Source organism: Ptychodera flava, chromosome 1 (genome assembly GCF_041260155.1).
Source record: "Ptychodera flava strain L36383 chromosome 1, AS_Pfla_20210202, whole genome shotgun sequence".
Lineage (NCBI taxonomy): Eukaryota > Metazoa > Hemichordata > Enteropneusta > Ptychoderidae > Ptychodera > Ptychodera flava.
In genome coordinates this window covers 7,234,289-7,261,068 of record NC_091928.1, presented here as the reverse complement: position 1 = coordinate 7,261,068, position 26,780 = coordinate 7,234,289, and the positions used below count along the sequence as shown (strand labels likewise).

Genomic DNA, 26,780 nt, shown 5'->3' with positions numbered 1-26,780 from the left:
TTTTCAATGAACGAAAAAGTCACCTCACTATTAGGCGCCAATTTTCGTCAGTTTCTAAGTCTTTTATTTCTTAGCTAGCCGTGGTACATTCTATTTTAGCTCGACGAATCCGTGCATTTAGTTGATTGGGAAATACAAAGGTTGGTCTATAAATAAAGGGTAATAAAACACTGTCACTGTCATATAGGCGGTTTATGAAGAATTCCATAAAAATCCTCGAAATGTTTGCATGAAAATATCAGTCGATAAGTAGAGTTGGGACAGTGTACATCTGTAGGTCACTTAATTTCATAATGTACCGCCATCTCTTGAAGGCCTATGCAGCTCTTCTGTGTCTCCAATACCATAGTTGCGACAATCCTAAACGTCCTCATATACTATTCATCCTGGCAGACGATCTAGGTAAGTTTAGTCGTATTTTTTCACAACAAACCAAGACATGCATGATTAACGTACACTTTATCTGTTTCAAAACCACAAGAGCGTCTATTTTCACACTCTATTCAGCAAAGTCTCGTTATGAATGCAATTGTCGGCAAAATGATTGGTAATGAGAAAATGACCATATTTTTTATTTTTGTTTATATTCCCTGAGTGTAGTAAAAAATCTCACACCTTAATTCCATGCGGGTTTTCAAATTGACATTCTTTTAAAGTATTAATTAAATACACTTGCAGCACGTTTCAAATGTAGAAACTCACAATGAAGACCTTTAGTCCATGGCCAGGAACCGAAACCCTCCCCCCCTCTAGGGATTTTTGCAGACCGATATTTTCTGAAAGCTTATCTATCCAGCTGTCGGAATCAGGTTGTCTGCAGTCGTATCGAATATGCGTGTGGCTGTGGGGAGCTGTTGTCATGGTAACGGCAGCAAAATTTGAGGGGTGTGCATAAGATTAAAAAATGTGATATTTCAGGAACTGAAAATGATAGAGATAAAATTTAAACACTTATTCTTACTTATTTGGACACGTACTATTCAATGATGACATAACCGATAAGGTCAAAGGTCAAGGTCACGTTGAAAATTGAAAGGAAAGTAGAAATTTCACTGTTTTTGACAAATATGACCAGTTATAGTTTCCGTTTATTTCAAAATTAATTGCCCTAGGAAGCTGTAAATTGGTCATCACATAGGGTATTATATTACTTTAAAGAAATTTAAGTTGGTTTACTTTTGTGGCATTGCATGATATTAAATTCAGTTACCATAGCATCTGATATGAAATTTTACACAAAACCCTTAAAATTAAAATATGTGATATCTCAGGAACTGAAAATGATAGAGAAAAAATTCAAACACTCTTTCTTACATATTTCGACACATGCTATTCAATGGTCACATGACCGACAAGGTCAAAGGTCAAGGTCACCTTCAAAACTTCAGTTGAACGTAAGATTATCGCATCTTGTAGAAAAACAACCGCCAATAGTCTCTGCTAACGGAAAAATATTCAACATTGAGGGCCAAAAAGTGGTCATTACATAGGATTTTATGTTATTTGTAACAAGTTGTGCTGCTTACTCTATGGAATTGATTTATTTATGAAATTTGTTACCATAACGACAGATACCACTTTGCCCAAATCCTCAAAATAAGAAATGACCATATCGTTGCTATCAATTCACTGAAAGTATTAAAAGTTTAGACATTTACATTCACATTTTCACTTGCTGGCTGTTTAGTGGTAAGTTGACATTTTTAGGGTTAAAGGTCAAGGTCATTCCAATCAGAGCAGAATATATTATAAATGATGCCATCCACATTTATTTTCCTTAACACTGATTTCGCCTAGAATTCTGTACCCTACTACTCTTTCTAAATTATATTCAGTGTTAATGTATATTTATATTGTTTTACTAATTCATTTATACTGAACAAAAAAAAAGATTGCGAGATTGAAAATTATTGAATTTGATTCAGTGACAAAAATAATATCATTACATGAATCACAAACACTGTTTCTTCTGCCTGTATATCCGGACATGCTGACGTGACACTTCCGGCATATGTACTACATCATCTCAATACATCCTTGTATTTGAGATTGGGACACCCTTTTACAATTAGACGTGGCGCGTTTGTTGTCACGTGATGAAGGTTATAAAAACTCTAGGCTTCAAAGGTTTCGCCAGTCTGGTCAGTGTAAGCGGTGAAAGCAACAGAGCGTAAACCGTTCCTCTCGTTCACACGCTGCGCGCTCCCATACCTCTACTTGCTGCTAAAACTGTTAGTAGTTTACTGTACATATCGACCTGTAAACAGTTGATAAGGGTGGTTTCAGAAGTTTTTTCCGTTCTAGGAGGGTGTTTTTTGTGTCAAAGCACAGTAGTGATTGTTGGTTCTCGTCGTTAGTGAGGTGATAGTTTACAACGAATTGTTTTGTTACACGTGCTTTAACAAAGGCAGATATTGAATCTCTCTCTCTCTTTCTCTCTCTCTCTCTCTCTCTCTCTCTCTCTCTCTCTCTCTCATTCGAGAAATGGCAGAAGAGAAACGCCTGGATGAAAAACCTGTAAACATGAGTCGGGTTAATAAAACCAAACCAATTAAAGACACGGGTGGTTTGGTGTGCATTATTCACTACCCTAAAAATAATTCGGACAAGAAAGTAAGGCCGCTGTCTCAATTCAGTTTCCAAAAAATTCAGGATTCTTGTAGACTTAGACAGCAACAGGACAAATTAACGGATAGATTAGACCAAATTTGTTCTTCAGTGCCTGAATTCCTTTCTAATGTACATGGGTGTCACAGATGGTGCTACAATAACTTCACTAACATATCTAGACTCTTAAGCGTAAAAGTTCAGCAAGTAATGCGGACGATGTATGTGTTAAAAAAAGGCGCAGAACATCAGAGCAGTCGTCAACGAGTGTTTTATTCCCATCCGATAAGTGTCTGTTTTGCGACAGGAATCGCATCACAAAACGGGAATAAACATAAAACTCGTCAAATGTCAAACTAAAACAGCTGAAAATTCTATAAAGGTGGCAGTAGAGAAAAAGCAAGACGAGACAATGATACGTAAAGTTGAAGGTATAGATTTGGTAGCCAGGGAAGTACATTACCATGAATCTTGTAGGAAAGCATATACACGTGATGATGATCGTAATGAATACACAAGTAATACCGAACCAAGTGAAAACAAATCGCACACAAGGAAGCATTTGAATATATCTGTTGTTACGTTTTGAAAACGTCATAAAAGGTTTGAATGTTGAACGAATATCAATGCTTAAAGAAAGATATATGTCGCATATTCTTGAAAATAATCCTGAGTTTTACAATCCAAACTATAAAACGTATAAATTGAAAGACAAACTGATTAAACATTTTGGAAATGAGCTAAATTTTTGGCAGCCAAACTATAGAAGTGAGCTTGTGTATTCCTCGGGATTGCAAAAAGGCCGAGCAGTTGAATCAGCTTTTGAAACAGCTGCATCGGATACCAGGCGTTTGGAAGAATCAGCATTGTTTTTGCGTAGAGTAATTCAAAATGCTTACAGAGAGTCAGAACAAATGCAATGGCCACCGTCATCAACATTTTTACTTGGTGACACCATTCATCCACCAGTACATCTTCAAAATTTTCTTGCATATTTGATTACTGGCAAAAAAACTGAAGTTTCAACTGGTAAGCAGGAACGATTGGCTATGTCTTTTGGTCAAGATCTCTGTGCAGCTGTCACAAATGGACAGTGGACAATGCCAAAGCATCTATTGCTTGGCATGACCTTGAGACATCTAACAGGAAGTGCTGAAATTTTAACATTTATCAATCGTTTCGGTCATTGTTCATCATATTCTACCCTTCTTGAGTTGGAAACAGCAATGTGTAGGAGAATAGAGGAAACAAATCGTGTGATCCCCCCTTCTGTTAAGACGGACTGTAACATTGTAACTCATCTATGTTGGGATAATTTGATATGCGGGAAGAAACGCCATCTGGGCTGGCACAACACACACTGCACATGGAATCATTCTACAAGAAAAATCAGTAAACAGTAACGGTACAAGTGAAACAGGAGGTGTATCTGAAAGTGTACCTAGAACAAAAAAAAGATCTATTACAGCACGACAAAATGAAATAGAACCTTGTTTTATGAAATCTAAGGCTGAACCTACACTAAAAATAACAACCACCGAAATAAAAAATAATAATGTGATAAGAAAGGCTCAAAACTGTGATATGTTATGGATATTTGCTAGGGCTTTGCTTAAGAATTCAAGACAAACATTGAAAGTACCTTCGTGGGCAGGCTGGGTGTCTGTCACAGGGAATAATGCTGGTAGCGAACACATAACTACTATTGATTACATGCGTCCCATTTTCGCTCCAATAACAGAGAATGCAACCGTTCAAGAAGTTCTAAAAACATCACAAGATGCTTCTAGGGAAGTTGATCAACAGTACACCATAATGACGTTTGATTTGGCAGTTGCCAAAAAAGCATATGAACTAGTGTGGCAAAACCAAGATGCTTTCGGAGACTGTATTGTCAGGTTAGGTAGTTTTCATCTCGTATGCTCTTATATGGGTGCCCTTGGAAAGAGCATGAGGGGTAGTGGCTTTGAAGAAATTATTATTGAATCAGAAATATGTGCCAGTGGGTCAATCGAGAAGGTAATGACCGGAAAACATTACAACAGAGCTTTACGTGTCCATAAGCTTGTCCTTGAAGCATTGGAACGTCTGTTGCTTCAGGTGTTTGAGTTGCAAAATGAGAATGCATTTGCTGATGAAACAAGTGAGACCCTCCATCTCCTGGCCACAGATCCATGCAACGAAAATCTATCAAAAGCTCTCCATGATGACGGCTGCAATAAACTACTGTCTTATATTATGAATTCAAGGAAAGGGTTCGTCGAGGATTTTTAGGCAAAACAGCTCAGTTTTGGCTAAATTATATGGACAATGTGGGCCTTATTTTATTATTTCAGAGAGCAACTAAAGAAAATGACTTTGATCTGCATTTGGCATCGCTTCAAAGGATGTGCACGCTGTTTTTCAGCTATGACCACCAGAACTATGCTAGGTATGCCACAGTGTACTTCCTGACACTTCTGAATTTGCCCGAGTCACATCCAGGAGCAGAAAAGCTTCTGAAGCAATATGGGTTCAGTATAAATAGATCTGAAGTACCAGCATCTAGAAATGCTGTTGACATTACAATCGAGCTAACAATCAATCGTCATTCCAAGTCACTCAGTGGCATAGTAGGTTTCAGCAGAAATACTCGGCATTCTACAGATGGTGCATGACTAGGCATGCTAGAAGTAGTTATCTCCAGGCAACTATGGAGATGGTTGACATTAACTGCCACGAATTTTCAACACACAAAGACTTGAGGTCATCACAGATTGTCAGAAGTGAAGATGATGTTCAAAGGGTTGTTCAGGCAATATGAAATTTTATCAACCCATTTGAAGTTGATAACAAAGAGGTACTGTATTGCCTTTCATCAGGGGTCCCTGCTCCAAGGGATATAGAACATGATCTGCTCCAGGCAAACAACCTGGGCAGAGCAGCCTATGAGTCATTTGTCAAGGAAAGAATTGTTGAAAAAACAACGAGCTTCCATGCACCAATTAAAAGACGTAATCTCAAAACATTTGCAAACCGTGCGAAATCAGTGAAAGTTACAGGACTGTCCAAAAAGTCCAAAGAAATAAAAGCTGAAAGAAATGTTTTTGGTCAGCTGGTCCTTCTGGCGTTGGAGCATCAACTTAGTATGGAGAGAGTATTAAGTTTCTCACTGGGGCCTGTGCCATGGGCACTGGCTACTGCAGATGGCTCTCCAGTAAAGACTGACAAATCAAAGCTAATGCATGTTTTAGAGGGCGATTCAAACTCTACTACGAGACCAACAACAGGTACCATTAGTTACATTGTTGATGGTAATGCCCTCCTACAGGCACAAGTAGCTTTACCAAATACATTCGGAGAGCTTGCGGAAAATGTGTTTGATCAACTTCCTAAGGCACAGCGTGTTGACTTTGTGACAGACTCTTACTTCCCTATGTCAATAAAAGGGATAGAAAGAGAAAGAAGGGCAACTCACAGCCACATTTAATCAAAGGGGTTCTAACTAAAGTTCCTCGAGACTGGAAGTCATTTATGTCAAATGATCAAAACAAGAAATTTCTTATTGACTTTCTACTTGATCAATGGAAAAGCGACAAATATGCACCAAAGCTTGTCGGTAGGAAAGTGATACTGGTATGTGAGAAGAGGTGTTTCACTTTGACAAGTATTGATGGTAAAGAAACACTATTAGCAGAAATGGGTGAGTTGAACTCCACACAGGAAGAGGCAGACACAAGGATAATTCTCCACTGTCTGTCCATTGGAGAAACTCACCAGAGACCTCTACAATAATTGTAAGGTCCCCAGACACAGATGTGTTCATACTTCTCCTGAACTTCACACATCACTTGAAGCAAAGTGTTCTGTTTGACACCGGAGTTGGCAACAAGCGGCGTCTTATAGACGTGCAAAGTGTGATCAGAGATACAGGCCCGAATATGTGTCAGATTCTCCCTGCATTGCATGCTTTCAGTGGTTGTGATACCACAAGTGCTTTTGTCAGGAAAGGAAAATTGACTGTTCTGAAAATCCTAAAACAACATCCGGGCTTTATGGATGTTTTTCAGAAAATAGGAAGGTCAGCAGAAATTGATGATCATGCTTTCAAAAGGCTTGAGCATTTTACTTGCCTTCTGTATGGAAACAGAGCCACAAGTGATATCAACGTGGTAAGGTATGAGAAATTTATGGAACGTTTTACAGCCAAAACAGGCGTATTGTCCACCTACGATGGCATGGATATGAGTCTCTTACCACCATGCAGAGATTCATTGAGAATGCATATCAGAAGAGCAAATTACCAAGCGCTGATATGGTATCAGGCAGACAAGGCAGTCCCAAATATTCCCCCTCCAGAGGCACATGGCTGGGAAATCATTGATGGAAAACTTCAGTTTAAGTGGACAGAGGGTGATCTCATGCCCCGAGAGCTTATTGAAGTAATAATGGACGAACCACAAGAAACTGTAGAAGAACAGGAAATTCCTGAATTTCAAAGCTTAACTGATTATATATACGAGCCAATGCATGATTAACAAAAAGTGTTTTATTGATATGGATTTAGTATGGAGATGTTCCCTGAATTATTCCACGCAAAACAAAAGTAAACCTACTAAATTTTTTTAAAACTAATATTATACCCTATGTGATGACCAATTTACAGCTTCCTAGAATCCTAGGGCAATAATTTTGAAATAAACAAAAACTAGAACCGGTCATATTTGCCAAAAACATTTAAATTCCTATTTTCCTTTAAATTTTCAAGGTGATCTTGACCTTTGACCTTGTCGGTCATATGACCATTGAATAGCACGCGTCTAAATATGTAAGAAAGAGTGTTTGAATTTTTCTCTATCATTTTCAGTTCCTGAGATATCACATATTTTAATTTTAAGGGTTTTGTGTAAAATTTCATATCAGATGCTATGGTAACTGAATTTAATATCATGCAACGCCACAAAAGTAAACCAACTTAAATTTCTTTAAAGTAATATAATACCCTATGTGATGACCAAATAACAGCTTCCTAGGGCAATTAATTTTGAAATAAACGGAAACTATAACTGGTCATATTTGTCAAAAACAGTGAAATTTCTACTTTCCTTTCAATTTTCAAGGTGACCTTGACCTTTGACCTTGTCAGTCATGTCACCATTGAATAGCACGTGTCCAAATAAGTAAGAATAAGTGTTTGAATTTTATCTCTATCATTTTCAGTTCCTGAAATATCACATTTTTTAATCTTATGCAAACCCCTCAAATTTTGCTGCCGTTACCATGACAACAGCTCCCCACAGCCACACGCATATTCGATATGACTGCAGACAACCTGATTCCGACAGCTGGATAGATAAGCTTTCAGAAAATATCGGTCTGCAAAAATCCCTAGAGGGGGGGAGGGTTTCGGTTCCTGGCCCATGGACTATTATGCATTCAGGTTGTTCAGGTAACTGCTCTTGTTGGTGGAAGATACGAATAGTACGATTGGTTTCGTGTAACTTCGCAAATACAATTACTTTCTTCTCCTTTAGGACACCGACAAACAAGGCTTATAAATTCCCATAATTGAAAATGAGAGATAACAAGTTAATCTTGAAACAGCCACCAAGCAGGCTGAACAATTCAATGAATGCCCTCTGTACAATTTTTTTTCTCATATGTTTGTAGACGAGATCCAAATAAAACTGCAGAATAGGGTTGTTTCAACCTTCCTATCTTTAGGACGTGAACTTTAACTGCTATTACAGAGTTTTTTGTTTTCTTTTAACATTTCGACTGGTCGATGGTCTCGAGTTCAAGCAATAGATCTTTATGGGTTCTCTATGGTTGTGTCATATGAATGATGAAGATATGACATATATATATATATATATATATATATATATATATATATATATATATATATATATCTGAGGAAAAATATCATAACCAATCATGACATTTTCATTCCTGTCATCTTAGCATATTGTATTTGCAAGCCTTATAATTTAAGAGGTGCAGCCAACAAAGCTGTCCGTACAAAAGGGAATTCGCTTGCAGTTTTTCAGCGGGCAGGCAATTTAAAAGCTAACAAGCGAACGGGGGGAACAGTCAGTTTTATCAGTGGACGGGGAGAAAATTTCAGATTTTACAGCGAGCGGGAGAGCCTTTCTTGCAGTGGATGCCGGAAAATATGTACAAGGAGTAAAATGCCGTGGTTGATAGAACTTCAGGGATGATCAGTCGCCTAACTTAGGGTGGAGCAAAAGGTTGAAATGATAAGTTTTATAACAGTCACTTAGCTTTACACTGAACACGGGCGTATATTTAAGCAATAAAGCACACCCAGCGACGGTATACCATGAGATTTTCACGACATATATGCACGAGCGAAAGCAAGTGCATATATGAAGTGAACTGGTCAAAATCGAGTGGTATACCGTCGCTGGGTGTGATTTATAGCTATTATATCATAACAGTATATTAAAATTCTGGCGTGAAACGTCATAAACGGATTTTTGCTCAAGCTGAGAGCTCATGCGTATACCAACCGTGGTATATTGCCAATATACCACGGTCCTTTTCGCTCTTCGACCAATCAGATCGCAGTATTTGCTCCATCAATATACTGGTATGATATAATATGTATTTATTCACGTAACGAACGCACACTGGATGATGGATAAATTGTTGCATAAATGAAATGTACATGTGGGAGTATGAACATCTGTTGGACAATGAGGGACTGTTAGTGGTGGGGAGAGGGTAGTACGGAGGTTGAACTGTTGTGGGGAATGGGGTGTGGTCAGCTGCACCGGACTAAGGGAGCCGTCATTATTTACGGTCTTGGGGGTTGGGGGAATTTCATCGGAAACAACGATATTTTGACTAACCCACCCCACCCCCCTTGCCAAACATGATGGATTTGAGTAACCCCCTCTCTAACTCAGAAATTTGACTGCCCCCTCCGTTAGAGGAGTTAAATACCAATACATGTATTTGTAAAAAATAAAAAAAAAGCAATGATAAAGACCTTTGAAATCCTGAAGTACCCTGATAGATTATCAAAAGGTTATCTCATGAAGGTTGAACAAAGTGAAACCAACAAAATGAAATTCAAAGTGACAACAAAATACACATATACTCAACAACCAAACAAATTTTGTAAAGAACAGTTCTCAGTTTGTCAGACATTGAAGATCAAAGAATATGCAGGAATGAAAAATGTGTGACCTTCTTGTGTCATTTCTTCACCTGCCAGCTTCCAATGAATAGCCTGAAGCCAATTAAAATATATATGATGAATTTACAACTGTTCAGTTTTGGGCTAGATCATGTGAAAAATTTGAGTAATTGATGTGTGCAATGGTGCAGTCTGGTGCAATTGAAAAGTGTTTCAATTTATTCTACCAGTAAACTGTAGGAACACACCAAGGAGGAGAGTATGAGAGGGGTATGCCCCCTCTCGCATCGAAAATGTTGAGGAATTAAAGTGTCCAATGGTGCAATTTGAGACGTGTTTTAATTTATTAATCATCAAAAATTGAGTAACTTTGTTCATCCTCTGCACATTTTGAGCCAACCCCCTTTGACGTTTTCCATTTTTGCGTGACCCCTCACTTTCCTCCGACCAACCAGGCCGTAAATAATGTCGGCTCCCTAAATCTGGATTGTTGTATGTACATCGTCAGATGATTTCGTTTTTGTCTTGATGTCATACTTTTGGAATATGCTTTCAGGATGGAATGATATCGGTTACAACAATGGAGTTGTAAAATCACCAACAATTGATGACCTTGCAAGTAGAGGGGTCACCTTCACACAATCCTACGCGCTTCCATCGTGTGCTCCGTACGTATTGTATTCGTCACAATTACTTCCTGGCATGAAATTGAAATGTACGCATTTTGGCGTTCACTTCAGAACTGAATTTAAATTCAATGCCCCTTCGAAATCTGTCCCATTTTATCTCTCTTAGATTTTGTTGTGGTCGTGATCCTACAACAGCGGTGATGATGACTATTGTATTTTTCTATCGGGCTTTGAGGATTTTCTTTGTTTTTTGTTTTTTGAGAGGATCATCTTCAGTAAATTTCCTTCCTCTCATTTTGTCACACATTCCTGCCGAATTCGACACTTAATCTACTTTCTCTCCCTCTTTTCAGTTCTAGGGCATCATTAATGACAGGTTACTATGCCCACCGTATCGGCTTTCAGGTATGTATGTATGTATGTATGTATGTATGTATGTATGTATGTATGTATGTATGTATGTATGTATGTATGTATGTATGTATGTATGTACGTACGTACGTACGTACGTACGCACGCACGCACGCACGCACGCACGTATGTATGTATGTATGAATGCATGTATGCATGCATGCATATATGTATGTATGTATGTATGTATGTATGTATGTATGTATGTATGTATGTATGTATGTATGTATGTATGTATGTATGTATGTATGTATGTATGCATGCATGCATGCATGCATGCATGCATGCATGTATGTATGTATGTATGTATGTATGTATGTATGTATGTATGTATGTATGTATGTATGTATGTATGTATGCATGTATGTATGTATGTATGTATGTATGTATGTATGTATGTATGTATGTATGTATGTATGTATGTATGTATGTATGTATGTATGCATTACCTTGTTGAAAGGTTGCCTTAGTACAAGAATACGTTACATTGCGTATTTAGCAAAAACTTTAAAGCAATTGTCTACATTGATGTCAGGATCATTGTTCTTGAGAACTTGGTTTCAACAATACGTAACTCGTTATTCCGACCATTTCGTCCTCAGCATCAAATTCCGTTGAAGACAGTGCCAACAGGTTTGCCTTTGCACTTTACCTTGCTGTCAGAGAAACTGAAAGAACAAGGCTACGCAACTTACATCGTCGGAAAGTAAGTTGTCCCGTCTCTTTCCAGAATCATCGCTCAAATAAACCTCCAGAGATTTCAATCAAATAGTTGACCCAGTAGGAGGTAACGTCATCTATGATGTTGTGTTTATTGTAAATATTGCTTCATTTGATACAATGCAATTTTTTATGGAACAATCCTTTAATTTGACCTTGCTGCTATTTTATTACAGTGTTTTATTATTTATTGTGACCTACTTCTTTAATGACATTTAATTATCATCAATGTGGAGAGGACGCAGTCAGAAATTGTAACAACTTTAGATGGGTTATTGAACCAATATTTTTTGTGATTGGGGATTTGGCCTGGCGGTTTTGTCTGTGGATTCTTCGCTGTGAGTTCGAACCCGATTGAGACCACCGTATTATTACGAAATGTTAAATGTACAGGGTAATTGCAAACATTGTTCTGATTCAATAAAGGTCAAACTTGGCACGGTGCATAATGAGTTCAAGATATTTTTTCGTTTGTTTCATCGAACAATAGATGAATCGCTTTCCAGCTGCCGCATTGACATTTGTCATGAGATTAATATAAATGGATGAACTGATTATATACAAATGTGTTGTAAGAATTAATTACCAACCGCATTAACTTTTTTCTTCGATATGTTTTGGAGGGCAATAATTTGTAACGTTCACTGGCGATCACTACGACATGTGTCTTGGAGGGCAATAATTTGTAAAGTTCAATGGCGATTACTATGACATGTGTCTTAGAGGGCAATAATTTGTAAAGTTCACTGGCGATCACTATGACATGTGTCTTGGAGGGCAATAATTTGTAAAGTTCACTGCCGATCACTATGACATGTGTCTTTGAGGGCAATAATTTGTAAAGTTCACTGGCGATCACTATGACATGTGTCTTGGAGGGCAATAATTTGTAAAGTTCACTGGCGATCACTATGACATGTGTCTTGGAGGGCAATAATTTGTAAAGTTCACTTGCGATCACTATGACATGTGTCTTGGAGGGCAATGATTTGTAAAGTTCACTGCCGATCACTACGACATGTGTCTTTGAGGGCAATAATTTGTAAAGTTCAATGGCGATCACTATGACATGGGTCTTTGAGGGCAATAATTTGTAACGTTCACTGGCGATCACTATGACATGTGTCTTGGAGGGCAATAATTTGTAAAGTTCACTGGCGATCACTATGACATGTGTCTTGGAGGGCAATAATTTGTAAAGTTCACTGGCGATCACTATGACATGTGTCTTGGAGGGCGATAATTTGATAAGTTCACTGGCGATCACTACGACATGTGTCTTTGAGGGCAATAATTTGTAAAGTTCAATGGCGATCATTTTGACATGTGTCTTTGAGGGCAATAATTTGTAAAGTTCAATGGCGATCACTTTGACATGTGTCTTGGAGGGCAATAATTTGTAAAGTTCAATGGCGATCACTTTGACATGTGTCTTGGAGGGCAATAATTTGTAAAGTTCACTGCCGATCACTATGACATGTGTCTTGGAGGGCAATAATTTGTAAAGTTCAGTGGCGATCACTATGACATGTGTCTTGAGGGGCAATAATTTGTAAAGTTCACTGGCGATCACTATGACATGTGTCTTGGAGGGCGATAATTTGTTAAGTTCACTGGCGATCACTACGACATGTGTCTTTGAGGGCAATAATTTGTAAAGTTCAATGGCGATCACTTTGACATGTGTCTTGGAGGGCAATAATTTGTAAAGTTCACTGGCGATCACTATGACATGTGTCTTGGAGGGCAATAATTTGTAAAGTTCAATGGCGATCACTTTGACATGTGTCTTGGAGGGCAATAATTTGTAAAGTTCACTGGCGATCACTATGACATGTGTCTTGGAGGGCAATAATTTGTAAAGTTCACTATGACATGTTTGACACTAGACTGTCCATACAACTCAAGCCTTGCTCCTCTATTTTGTATTTCAAGAAACGTTATTACAGACCTTTTTGATAGTTTGTAATTATCATTATGGTGACCATTTCTATCACGTTTGTAGTAGACGTGTGATAAAAAATACTTGGAAAATATGCACCTTCTAATACTCAGCAGCATTCTGTTGGACATAATATAGCTCTCAATTTACAAACAACTGTCAACTATACCCATACTAAATACTCACATATTGATACTTATGACATGTAATTACCACCAACGACTTTGTTGTCGAAGGTTTACCACCAACGACTTTGTTGTCGAAGGTTATTTGCATTTCTGATCTTTTAAGCAAATTATTCAAATCTACACGTAACCATTCAAAAATATAATTTGGCCTTTGTTCATATTTTGCCATGTTTTCACCATATTTTGTAGCCTTTTTGGGAAAAACATCGTAATCTCATCACAGAGTTTTATTTTGTTTTCCCGTTTAATGATCCCGTCCTCCTACAGTCTGATAGTCTACCCTTGGCCCTCCCTAAGTCTAATGGTCCACCCTTGACCCACTTTTCGTTCTCCAGATGGCATCTTGGTCACTGCAAGGAAGAGTACACGCCGAACAGACGGGGTTTTGATCATTTCTATGGATTCTACCGCGCAGGCGAAGACCATTTCAGGCACACAGGCAGTAAGCTTTGTTTCGGAGACTGTCAAACACTAATCGCTACTGTGATATTATCACAACCACAACTGTTAATGCAAAGTATAGTGACGTTTATATTGTACTCATAGCCACCAAGGACAAATAATTATGAAACAGTTCACATTCAGCATTGTCATCGTCATGGAAGTGAGCATCACCATAGACAACAGGGTACTGCAGTCATTATCAGTAAGGATCGTATAATGAAGAATGTTTAATACTTTACATTTATTGATCATATTCACAACTTCTCGACGTATAATGTCTGCAGTACGCAGTGCAAAGACCTTTCTGTCATCGTCATGACGCTGATAGGCATCACCACAGACCTTTCTGTCATCGTCATGACGGTGATAGGCATCACCACAGACCTTTCTGTCATCGTCATGACGGTGATGGGCATCACCACAGACCTTGCTGTCATCGTCATGACGGTGATAGGCATCACCACAGACCTTTCTGTCATCGTCATGACGGTGATAAGCATCACCACAGACCTTGCTGTCATCGTCATGGCAGTGATAAGCATCACCACAGACCTTGCTGTCATCGTCATGGCAGTGATAAGCATCCCCACAGACCTTGCTGTCATCGTCATGGCAGTGACAAGCATCACCACAGACCTTGCTGTCATCGTCATGGCAGTGACAAGCATCACCACAGACCTTGCTGTCATCGTCATGGCAGTGATAAGCATCACCACAGACCTTGCTGTCATCGTCATGACAGTGACAATCATCACCACAGACCCTGTTGTCATTGTCATCAAATTTTGGATTATATATCAGTATTTCATCGTTGATAAGCACAAACATTGTTAAATTAATCACTCGTTATTGTTCAAATTTTTAGGAAACGGATATTTAGACTTAAGAAAAGACTTTACGCCTGATTGGAGTCAAGATGGTGTGTATTCATCGGTATGTAATCTCAGCTATTTGTTTTTATAGTCCAGCAAGTGGTTAAAGTGTTCGAAGTAAAGAGTTATTCCTCAGAACTCGTACTCGTTTATTCTGACCGTTGCCGTACTTTTTGTAGTTGTTGCTATCAGTATCCTTTCAGTAAATTACACATACAGAATTTACTTGTAGTATTAATCTAGCTCTCAAAGTTCGCCCTTTAAGCGGTTTCGATTTTTAATTAATTCCTTCAGTCCCTTTTCGTTTACTTTTCACATTATCAGCCCCCTACTGTTCAAACTCAGCACTCAGATATGCCTAACCTATTTCATTCAATCTTGGTACAAGGAGAGAGTATCAGTACTATGATATTTATATTCACGTCAATTTACATGTATTTTATGATACCATGAAGGCTGCGCTCACAAATAAAAGTTTGGAGTCGGGAGGAATCGGGGTTGAATATTTTTTCAGACCCCCTCAGTAGCCTTTTTCAAGTCCCTCTCCCCAAATTATCCTACATCCGCATACTTATCAGGGATGCATACAATGAAAAAATAAATATTTATTACGCAGTTCTGCCCGAAGTGTTCGATACTACCTGTCATTAGCAGTTTATAAAGCCATATTCCTATGAGGCAATTCTTAAATTGATTCATTTTTAAACACATCAGTGGATTATTTGGACATAAGTCTACGCCGACTTGAGTCAATCTAACTCTGGCCACGTCAATGGCACCTGCTTAATAGCACACAAAATGACGATCGTGAGAGAGTATGCAAATTATGAATTCCTGGCTACATTTTGCCATGTTGTCATAGTGAAAAACTGACCATAGTGACCTACCAAAACTATTTTTCAACAGTGCGAGATATAGATGACTTAGATGCTGCTCACAATTGACATAACTGGAAGGTTAAAATATTCCGTAAAATAAGCGTTTTGAGCTATAAACGTTAGGTGTAATAATGGCAAATTTGGTAGAAAATAAATAATTTTATTCAGTCACACATTTTTTCCTTAGTCTTTACAATTTAAAGTTGTACTTTTGTGTTATTTTGCGATTAGAATGTGAAAATTTAGAAATCAAGCATGGTGACCCCATCTTTTTTCTTTAATATTTGATTATTCTCATATGCCAGAATTCAAAAATCCCTGATGACTGTCAAGTCTCCTGGTCTTCAATGTGCTGCTCTCAGGTCCGATGTACAAGTATATTTCACTATCATGAGCGTCATTTGACCCAAACTCTTCTTCAACTACATCAGAGTCAGAGCTATCTCTATCACTGCCGATATGCAGTGCCAGTGACACTGCAATAGCAAGTCAGTAGCTGTATTAATTTTGATTATTTTGACAATATTTATGTTCATGTAGCAAGACTGTGTTCTTGTTCTACTCCTTATAGCATGTCGAGCTGTCTAGTATTCAGCTTGCCAGCACAGCCTGTGTATGTGTACTGTGCATTGACATTGGATCATTGACTAATGACTTTCTGTCTGGACTCTAATTCAATTATCATCAAAGTCATATTTATATGCAGGCTTTGTCGACAGTTCTGTGTTTCAGCATACTGTAGGGCGACAATAAGAAACTGTATTCGATATATTCCATAGAAATATTGAAATGATATCAACAGTTGCAGCTTCTGCTCCTTTACTAGGCCCACTTGTTTGGGTTTTTTAAAGAAAAATCATACATGTTTGGAGTTTTTCGAGATAAAAAGTCAGGAAATGTGACAAAGTGGTTCTAGATTTTGCTGAATTATAACTGGCATTAGAACAACTTGATGACATTAAATTATTTTATTCATTACCTGACAAACCTTGAAATTGCAAAATGTAAAGGTAAAAGGAAACTAACAATTTTTCAGCCCGCCCTCCTAGGCAGGGCGAAACTCTTAAGTCTCCCCCTCCACGACCCCCAAAAAATTTGAATCCCCTCGGCGTTTTTTGTTAATGCAGCCTAACTGTCATCAGTTGACGAATTTGTTGCTATGTCTTCATGTTCAGCCATTACGCACCCATGCCTAAACATATTTCATTTGAAGTTGGTATTCGGACGATATACAGTGGCACACAATTTGTGTCTCAAAGTAATGCAATATGCCGCGTTTGCGGACATTTTTTAATTTACGTCCAGCGCCCATGCTCCTAAGAGTCTGAACCAACTCCATTCGATTTGGTACATGTCAAATGCACTAAAGTGTTCATCTTCACGTCAACTTGTGTCACGATAGAATCCAATATGACCGCCGATTAACAATTTTGTTGTTTAACCCATCTTGGGAACCATTACTTAAACATGCATGAGCACGTGCCATTAAAACTTTACGCAAGGTCAACAGACTAAAGTGTATCAATCTGCGTCAACTTGTGTCACAGTATGATCGAACATGACTGTTTTGCGGTCATTGTATCATTAAGTTTTTGTCTGTTTCATGTCTGTATAGAACATTTCAATCTTAACAAAAGGACAATGTACTATAATGTAGACATGTAAATCAATTTTTAATTGCACCAATCACAGGAGAGAAGTGCTTCAATCTAAACAGGGATCATCAGCTCCCGAAAACAGCTGACGCAGCAGAGACTACACCATCGACGATGATTTGTTCTTTCTGTTTTCGTAATGTAGTAATTTTGTCTATGGCACAGCCATGTTGGTTGATCAATTAATGTTAATCTTCCCTGTAAGCTGGCGGGGAAGAACAATGAACATGACGTCACATTTCTTTTTTATGATTTTCATGCTTTTAACTTGATACTAGATACTGTTATTTCGATAACATGTGGTCAACTTTGCGATCGATCAAACATTTTCTTAAAACATTTTCAATGGACGAAAAAGTCACCTCACTATTAGACGCCCATTTTCGTCAGCTTCTAATTCATTTATTTTAGCTAGCCGTGGTACATTCTATTTTAGCTCGACGAGTCCATGCATTTAGTTGATTGGGAAATACAAAGGTTGGTCTATAAATAAAGGGTAATAAAACACTGTCACTGTCATATCGGCCGTTTATGAAGAGTTCCATAAAAGCCTCGAAATGTTTGCATTAAAATACAGCAAAATATCATGGCTATCTTTATCTTCGAGCTCTGTCGTTTTGTCATTTCGCTCGTTTTTAGCATTTTTTACTGGTTTATTGATTGATTAATTGATTAACTGATTAATTGATCGACCTTTTGATAGACTGACCACCTATTTGACTTAAAGCTTGATATATGGCGGGTGTCACATGCGGCGCAGGATTCGCTTACTATTTTCAAAACACCTGACATCACTTCTTGGTCTTTTGGCCAGAGGTCCATATATTTTTCTTTCATGAATTTGGCTTTTTAGTGTCTACCGGTGATTATCTATCTGTTCTGTGCTGTTTTGAGTCTGTGTTTATCACTTTTGTATTACGATTTTGACCTAGTTATCGGATTATAGATGGGTATGATTGCGATTCTTTGACGGCATAAAGTCATTCAAAATGAAACCAGAACTGACCTTGAAATGTACAAGTTGTACTCTCTCTCTCTCTCTCTCTCTCTCTCTCTCTCTCTCTCTCTCTCTCTCTCTCTCTCTCTCTCTCTCTCTCTCTCTCTCTCATGTATATATGTAAACAACTTTGTTTAACGTTCTTTTATATCACATCATCGCCATTGTAGCGAGCGAGCAGGACTAGTCGCAAGAACTTACAATCAGGTAGTACATAACATTTTGTCTCATTGGTGTGATATAATCTCTTTTACACAACTCTAATTCTGTGTATTTTAACCACAGTATTTATTTAGCAACAAGGTCATCAAGTATGTGAAGAATCATGACAAGAGGACTCCGATGTTTATGTATTTTGCATTGCAAAGTGTACACGGACCACCTGAGGTAGGGTGTCAAATTCAGCACAAGGTGTCATTCCCTGAAAGTTACTTGGACTGGGGAAAGTTTCCCGCAAAATTCGAAAGTGATGAGTCCTGTAAAATAGACGATTATTTCACATATGATACAACCCTGCACTGATGACAAGACAATCACGTAAAACAAAATACAAATTGCTATAAAGCAAGTACGTGTAGGATAAAGGAAGAAAACGACGTAAGAGTACATAAAAGCATAGAGACTTCCTAATTATCAATTGGAAGGAATATTTTTTTCGTGTTCTTGACATCAGTCCGACAAAAGGGGTAACACATAGACATGGAGGTAGCATACACTATGCTATCTCTAAGGTCTGACTGGCATTTGTAACGTATTTTGCCCGGAGTGCGTAAGAATGTAATGGCGAAATGTATGGATACAGCCAGGTCTGGGGAAATCAGCAGCACCAAAATACCAGCCAAAATCGAAATGCATTGTGTTTCCACCGAGTTCGGGTTCAGACGAGGGGATGAGTTGACATGGCTCGAGACTGCAAATCTCAAGGCTTTAACGATTTTAATCATCAATACCCGCAAAACAGAAGAGCATTCTTTGTTTACATTTTTACTCCTTTAACTAGGCACCGCAAAAGTATCTTGACATGTATTCGCACATCAACGACACAGGACGAAGAATTAAGCTAGGTAGGTTTAGGAAGATACACTCATAATGTCGCCTTCTACAGCTTCTACGCCTTCTTCTGCTTCTGCCTGTCTCTTGGTCTATTGATCTAGGTCTGCCTATCTATTCAGATTCGTCTATCTATCCATGACTCTCTGTGCCTCTACACCAATCCTATTCATTCATCTTGCCTTTTTGTTTGTTTGTTTGTTTGTCTGCTTATCTGTCGGTCCGTCTGTATGTCTGTCTGTCTGTCTGTCTGTTTATCCCTGTGGTTGATTTTTCGTCCACATATGTGTCCATTCATCTAATTATAAATCCCTGTGACTGTACATCACATAGAAGCAAAACGGCAATATTATAAAACATCTATCTAACGTGCAGATGTTGTACCGATAACTTTTTGAGACCGTTTAGAGCATTGACACTTTGATTTGCGTTACTTAAAAGTTATTTGCTGTTGTATAATTAATATCGTTTCAGCCATGGTTACAGCCATGGACGACGCAGTCGCTGCGGTGGTTGAAGCTTTCAAGGAATATGGATTCTGGGAGGACACGTTACTCATATTTATGTCAGACGTAAGTGACAATGTCATTTCAAAGCAAGAGACTAACGTTGGAAAGACAGGCAGTTTGACAAACTGAACAGGGGCGATAGCAAGGAGTCGCATGTAATACAGGTAGAAAGACAAAGGAACCTTGACGAAACTCTCATTAAAGAGACCAACACAAAGGCACTGCCACCCGGGCTGCGATCCAGCGGATGTCGTTGAGTTCGAGGGGACAGGAACACTGTTGACATACACAGGTTTTACCGACAGACAGGGACAGGGAGCAAGAACGCAAAAGAGAGAATTACAGTGTTCGCGGGATATTCAACTATTCGCGCAAATGTTTAGCTATTTTAGCTCCATGGTTTAGGTAGCGCTCTACCATAGAACAATTTAAAACCTTTTACTGGTTCTGTATCTTAGCATGAATTTGTATTTCAGAATGGTGGACCGGTGAACGCTGACAACGCTGGCAGTAACTGGCCTCTACGTGGTTCTAAACATACACTGTGGGAAGGCGGTACTAGGGTTGTTACCCTTGTTCATGGTAAAATGTTGGAGAAAACAGGTTACGAAAATGACCAGTAAGTTTCTAAACAGTGTATGTTACAGTAATTTACAGATGCAATGATTTAACATGCTCATTATCCCAATTGCTTAACAGTTCATATATGAACACCTTGTCTTTTCTTGTACTCAGCCTAATTAATATTGCCAGCAATTTAAATTCACTAAAGGCCGTACAAAAGAGTATTTTGACCATTTCTAACGTTTTCCAAAAAAACCGATACGATGCCTTTAGGGAGCGTCCATTATTATGGTCGGAATGGGCCGGCAAATTCTTCCTCTGCATCAGTCTGATGAACCCCTTTTAAGATGACAAAAATTTCATGCCCCTCCCCCCCCCCCCGCCATTTTGCTTGAGTAAGTATTGATCCAATTTTTAATGATAACACTGGCCATTACCGGTGCATAGATACAATATAACATCAGTGGAAAAGAGATTTTTCCAAGATCCTTCTCTTCTCTAAGAATTTGTATGTGTCTCGGGAGGTTCAAACAGTTCTTCATCACTTATGCTGCTGCCAGTTTCATCGATTACAACGTCGTCCTCTTCCTCGGCAAAAAGCTCTGAGTCTAATACGTCGCTGTCACTGCCACTGTCTATATTCTGAACAGTTTCCAAATAATTTATGATCTCTCTCTCTTTCTCTAAGTTTACATGTTTTCGTGTTCTTCCCTCATATCACAAAAATGCCAACATATAAGGTCATGGAGGGATCAAACAGCCGATTTACAGGCCTAGTAGCTACCCACCGCTCATAGGGTAAGGTAAAACAAAGTTAGCTACGGTAAAAGTGCTTGATCAAGGCCATATATAGTATATACACATATATTTTATATTTATTATAATACAAAAAGATAAATATTTCTTCCTAATTGCCAATTGACATAAAACAAAGTCATTCACACTTTTCATTTATATTCTAGCCTTTGTCTTTATTTATGCAGACAAGTTTTGTGCACGAAGCTTTTCAATGTAAGCCAGGGTTCAGTTTAACACATAGCTTGCACCTAATCATTGCCTTACCTCTGCCTAAGGCGGATGGGAATTGTTCATTGTCCTCAGCGTGCTCAATTTACAACAAGACAAGCCTGTACAGAGTTTCAAAGACAAGATGTTCATGTGACAGATAAAACATATACTGTTAGTCAGATTAACAGTGAAATGACTTCAGAGAATGAAATCATGCAGCAAATCATTTTTATTTCCCAAAATATCTTTGAACACTGAAACTGCTTTTTGACGGGATGGATACTTATGAAATCAAGTGACCCCCCTCTCTGTGCTGTTTGAACAAAACATGCCCCCCCCCCTTAGAAGTTTTCGACCTTAAGGTGACCCTCCTTGAATTTTGCCGGCCAACCCCGGCCGTAAAAACTGAACGCTCCCTTTAAGCGTATCCCTGGTGCATATATTATAGCCCTCGGGTGCTTGGAGTGACCAATGTGGTATACGTAGAGAAATTCGAAGGCACGACACGGCTTTACTCTTCGGACCGAGAACTCCACGTAGTATGACCATCACGGTTGAAAAGTTCTAGCTTAACTGACTAGAGCAGGCTTAAACGGCACAAGCAGCTGTTAGAGTTTAACTAAAACTGCACAAATCACATTCATTTTCATCTCTGTTAAAGGCGAACACAGTTAGCAATTGTTAAGGTAGAATGCGCCTCAGGGACAGGTATTTGTACTGTAAAACTTTTACAATTGTGTTTTGTTGTAACACTCCTGGTGGCTTATTTTGAAGCTCTCGGAGTAAGTAAAGTTGTCACTTAGTATTTTGATAATTGGGAATTGTATTTCCCCTATAGAGATAACACAGGGATTGCGAATATTTTGAATTTCAATGTCGGTAAATATTGGGTAATTTGTTTCTCTTACCCCCCCCCTCCCCCTATATTTATTCGTGATTTTGAAAATATGGCCAGAGGAATATTTGAGCAAAGGTTTAAGTCTTTCATTTTCGAGGCGCGAACTACTTTATTACTACTACAGTAACTGTTCTCTATGTTTTCGCTTTAATCGTAATTTCACGTACTTCACATACCTAACGCACACACTTGGTCCTTTCTTGTTCTTTTAAATTTCGCTGGGAGAAAAACAGTATATGAAGGAGTAAATTTGTAGAGCTTATTCAGTGTCTCAAGCGAGACGTTTTCACAAAGTGATCCTGATAATTCTACAGACAAGGCGATTTCCAAATGTAGACAGAATGCAATGATCGGTTTTGGTGGTTAAGTTTGCAGTCTGTAGGGTGAACAATTTCAACTATTTAAAATTATGACATAACGATTGTAAAAGTGAAGCATCGAACAGTGTACGTTCTTCTACAAGCGTGGGTTTTATCAACACGTTTGTGGTCTGTAGACAATACATGTACATTGTAAAGTTAATATCATGAGAACATTGACTTCATTTATCTTCTAGGTTAATTCACATCGTAGATTGGTATCCTACGTTAGTCAACTTGGTTGGCGTGTGAAACAGGTAAGCAATCCTGTTAATGGGACAGTTTAGGTATGTGTTATAAGTAGTACTCTCCGTGACAACGTGTGTACTTTCTTGGTTACTGCACATATAACTCCTCATGAAATCTATCTTTACGGCGGCGATTGTCAACGGGAACTTACTGGGAAAATCACTATGTCGATAATATGACAACTGGCCACTGTTGGTCAGAGATGGATCGTTTCTGTACGACGCGCATTTTTATAATATCGTTCGCTGGTCGTCGTATGCACCAGGCTGCAGCACATCAAAGTGGGGCAGTATCCTCATTATTCAGGACTTCAAAATTGTCATTGACATTGGCTACCTCAATGCTGTAACTTTTCTATGCATTTTCAGCATTTTTGTGCTGCTAGTGCAAGACAGTCTTTTGTTCTACGCTATGCACTGCAAGATCCGAGGTGCAAATTTCTTATAGACTCCCCTCTCGCTACGTATTTAAGTGTTGCGAGTGTAGCGAAGGATAGGAAAAGAAGTCTAAATACAGCAAAATGTATCAATGCGCAGTGTGTTTAAGTCGGGACTATTTTCACATATAGTGTCTGGTACATAAACCAACACTCCTATCACATTAAGCTTTCAATTGTAATGTTAATTTAGCTTCGCTACACTTCGCAACACTTGTTCTCATTTGCATACAACTTTGCACCTCTTTTCTTGCAATAAATATTCTACGCCCGAAGTCATGGGAAAACGCACTGTTTGTAGTTTCCGGCTTTATACATGAAACTGAATAATTATTGAGAACATTAAAATTGCATATTGTACCGTCGACCGTAGGGACTTTGATTGTTTCCATCAGTAATGTTTGGAAGGCCAATGTTGGAAAAACTTATCAGAAGTTACAGCTACTTTCCTTTTTAACTGTAAGTGTAAATTATTCACACTTAGCACCTGGATATCACATTTATTATTAAAAAGTTATCGTGAGACCTAGCAAGTACGAAAAGAGATTACGCTGGTGGGTGAATTTATTGATAATAAAGCAACATAAATATGGACAAGACTTCTCATTGACTGACAGCATGTCAATCAACGTCACTGCTTTTTACCGTGATGGTATGCACACTTACAGACGTAAATTCGTGAAAACCGTGTATAATTGTACATCAGAGGCAACCTACAATCATTAGGATTTGACTTCCTCCAACAAAAATAACAACGTAAAAGAGGCATGCCTGGCCGCATGTAGAAGAATACTTGACCAAAGCTCAACAGAAGATGAGCATCGTTTTATCATAAACCATAGAGCGAGGGATGGAGAACAGCAGCATACCTTTAAAGCAACGTTTATTGTTATCCCTCTTAATCAATAATATACACAATAAGCTACAAATAAGCATCGGCCCGTTCGTATCCAGTTTGTAGTAGTTTAAATGATGTTCGTGTAAATTTCAATTAAAAATTACCATAAACATCATTTGAAGGTTATATCCGCCTCGAAAGTGAAATACTTCAACTTTTGCTCAAAATATCCCCGATGAAATTACTGTCACCAGGGTCACCGTGCAAAGTTTGGTGCCATAGGAACAAATTAATTAACATTTGACGATATATGAAATTCAAAATGGCTGCAATCCTCGTGTTAACTTTGTAATATTACCAGATTTCAAAAGTGGCGGGAAATCAAATTAACGGTTTAAATTCAATTTAACTGTCCATTTTTTCAATAGTAAAGGACTATATCCTTTTAATTGTAGAATTTATAGAAACCCAGAGAAAACAGAAAGCGTTTTACACGTCAACAAATTTCAAGAGTTACAGCTACAGGGGCTTTAAAAAAAGAAAAATAATGCAAAATAACTTTGTAAACGTATATTTGCTTGACTTATTGGTAGATGTACCCGTGCTGCAATATATTTGTTATTATTTTCCTCTAATAATCGAATTTTGACTGTGATGATTCAGCAAAAACTAAATGACCGAACCCCAAAATACACAAGCGGGTGTTTTTCGTAACCCTTGTTCGTTTGTCGGCTACCTCTTACATGTCTATCAACTTTTGTTGATGGACGTGGGTGAAGAAACATACAATCTTACCTTATCTAATCTTATCTCTCCTTTGTTTTCAAGATCCAGATATGGACGGTCTCGACGTTTGGAATACCATATCTAAAGGTGACCCTTCACCTCGTACTGAATTTGTTTACAATTTCGACCACGTTGAAACAATTCCCGATCGAGCCATCAGGTAAGGGGTTTGCAGTAAGCTTTGCCTACCGATGCCTACAAGTGACACACCTTTTAACGATAAAACTCTGCACAACACTGTAACACTGTTATGCTATGGCACCACAATGCCAAATATTTCCCTTTACCAGTTTGGCAAGGCCAGGGTTGTATCGTTGTATATAATGTCAGTCCAATATGCAATACTATCCCCATATGTAATATTAACCCAAATGTTACTGTAGGAGTTTATCCGGTTGGTAATTGTCTTGCGATTAACTGTCTAAGAACCCACCCAATTAATTCCAATCCAATTCAATCTTGACGTTACTTAAAGGGACATTCCTAAATGCCTGGCTCTCGCATTATTTCTTCTTGTCATTGAGTATTAACATGCTGTAAGTCCAACTGAAATTGTTATCCAGTCGGTCAATTTGCTTTTAGGTAAATCTGATAAATAACCTTCCCATTTAAACTGTACTGCAGTGTATTGGGAACATTCTGAGAAGACTAAAAATACTGTCTCTTCGTCATCGTGCTGTTAAAAGACTTATAAAAAATCAATTCCTCCCATTTCTTACTTTCGTGCCCTGCTTATCACTCTCAATATCAATATCATAATGGACACGATTTCTCATTTTAATTTTGATCTTTCATACAGTAACTCTGAAACTTTAACAGTATAGTTTCTTGCATGCAGTTTTTCAATTGATACCATGAACAAACCCATCCGACAAAGGTGTCCTCAAAATCCTAGCGTACAAAAGACGTGAGAACATTATTCTGCAATGCAAGTATTGCTAATCCTGCTGATTACTGAATTGTCTATGTTACTTTGCAGGGTAGGCGATTACAAACTTATACATGGAAAAGCTGGCAGTCCAAGTAAGCATAAAATACACTATTTAATAAAGTACGAATATTTTAAAATAATTGTTTCAGTACAATTCATGCCAACTTGTGTACATGGAAGACCCTGATGTCATTGGACCATGTTAGTTTTCCACCATAGTATTGGATTTACAACGAATGCAACAGAACATTGCAAAAACCAGATATGAACTGAATATGCTCACGTGTTTAACAACAGGTTTATTAATATTTGTACTCTTCACAGAACAATAAGATATCTGTTATATCACTATATGTAGCATATTTTATCAACTTCGCACAGTACTCTCAGAGTTTAATCACTGATTAGAAAACTTTACTTAATATGCAAATGAGCTATTCATTAACTTGACACTGCTAAAGGCTTCATGGGACAATTAGATATCCATCAGATCAACATTTGTAGCACGTTTCATTTAATTTAATGCAGTAATTTTAGAGTAATATCACTAATTACAAAATTCGTTAAAACTGTAAATGAGCCCTAAATTAACTTGACACTGTTCAATGTTTCATAGCACAATTAAATATTTATCAAATCAATATCTGTAGTTCGTTTCACCAAAT

The 26,780-nt window shown here is 38.1% G+C and overlaps 1 protein-coding gene across 1 annotated transcript; it reads left to right on the top strand.

The window, feature by feature from the left end:
- The first annotated feature begins 254 nt into the window (after window positions 1–254).
- On the top strand, window positions 255–26,447 carry LOC139114712 (arylsulfatase B-like). The gene is made up of 14 exons (XM_070676621.1): window positions 255–402; window positions 10,308–10,419; window positions 10,734–10,785; window positions 11,394–11,497; window positions 13,977–14,083; window positions 14,951–15,018; window positions 18,773–18,874; window positions 19,488–19,551; window positions 20,012–20,109; window positions 20,523–20,665; window positions 23,073–23,122; window positions 25,218–25,344; window positions 26,164–26,207; window positions 26,440–26,447. The coding sequence occupies exons 1-14, from the start codon at window positions 294–296 to the stop codon at window positions 26,445–26,447; spliced, it is 1,188 nt and encodes a 395-aa protein (XP_070532722.1). The 5' UTR covers window positions 255–293.
- Window positions 26,448–26,780: the final 333 nt, after the last annotated feature.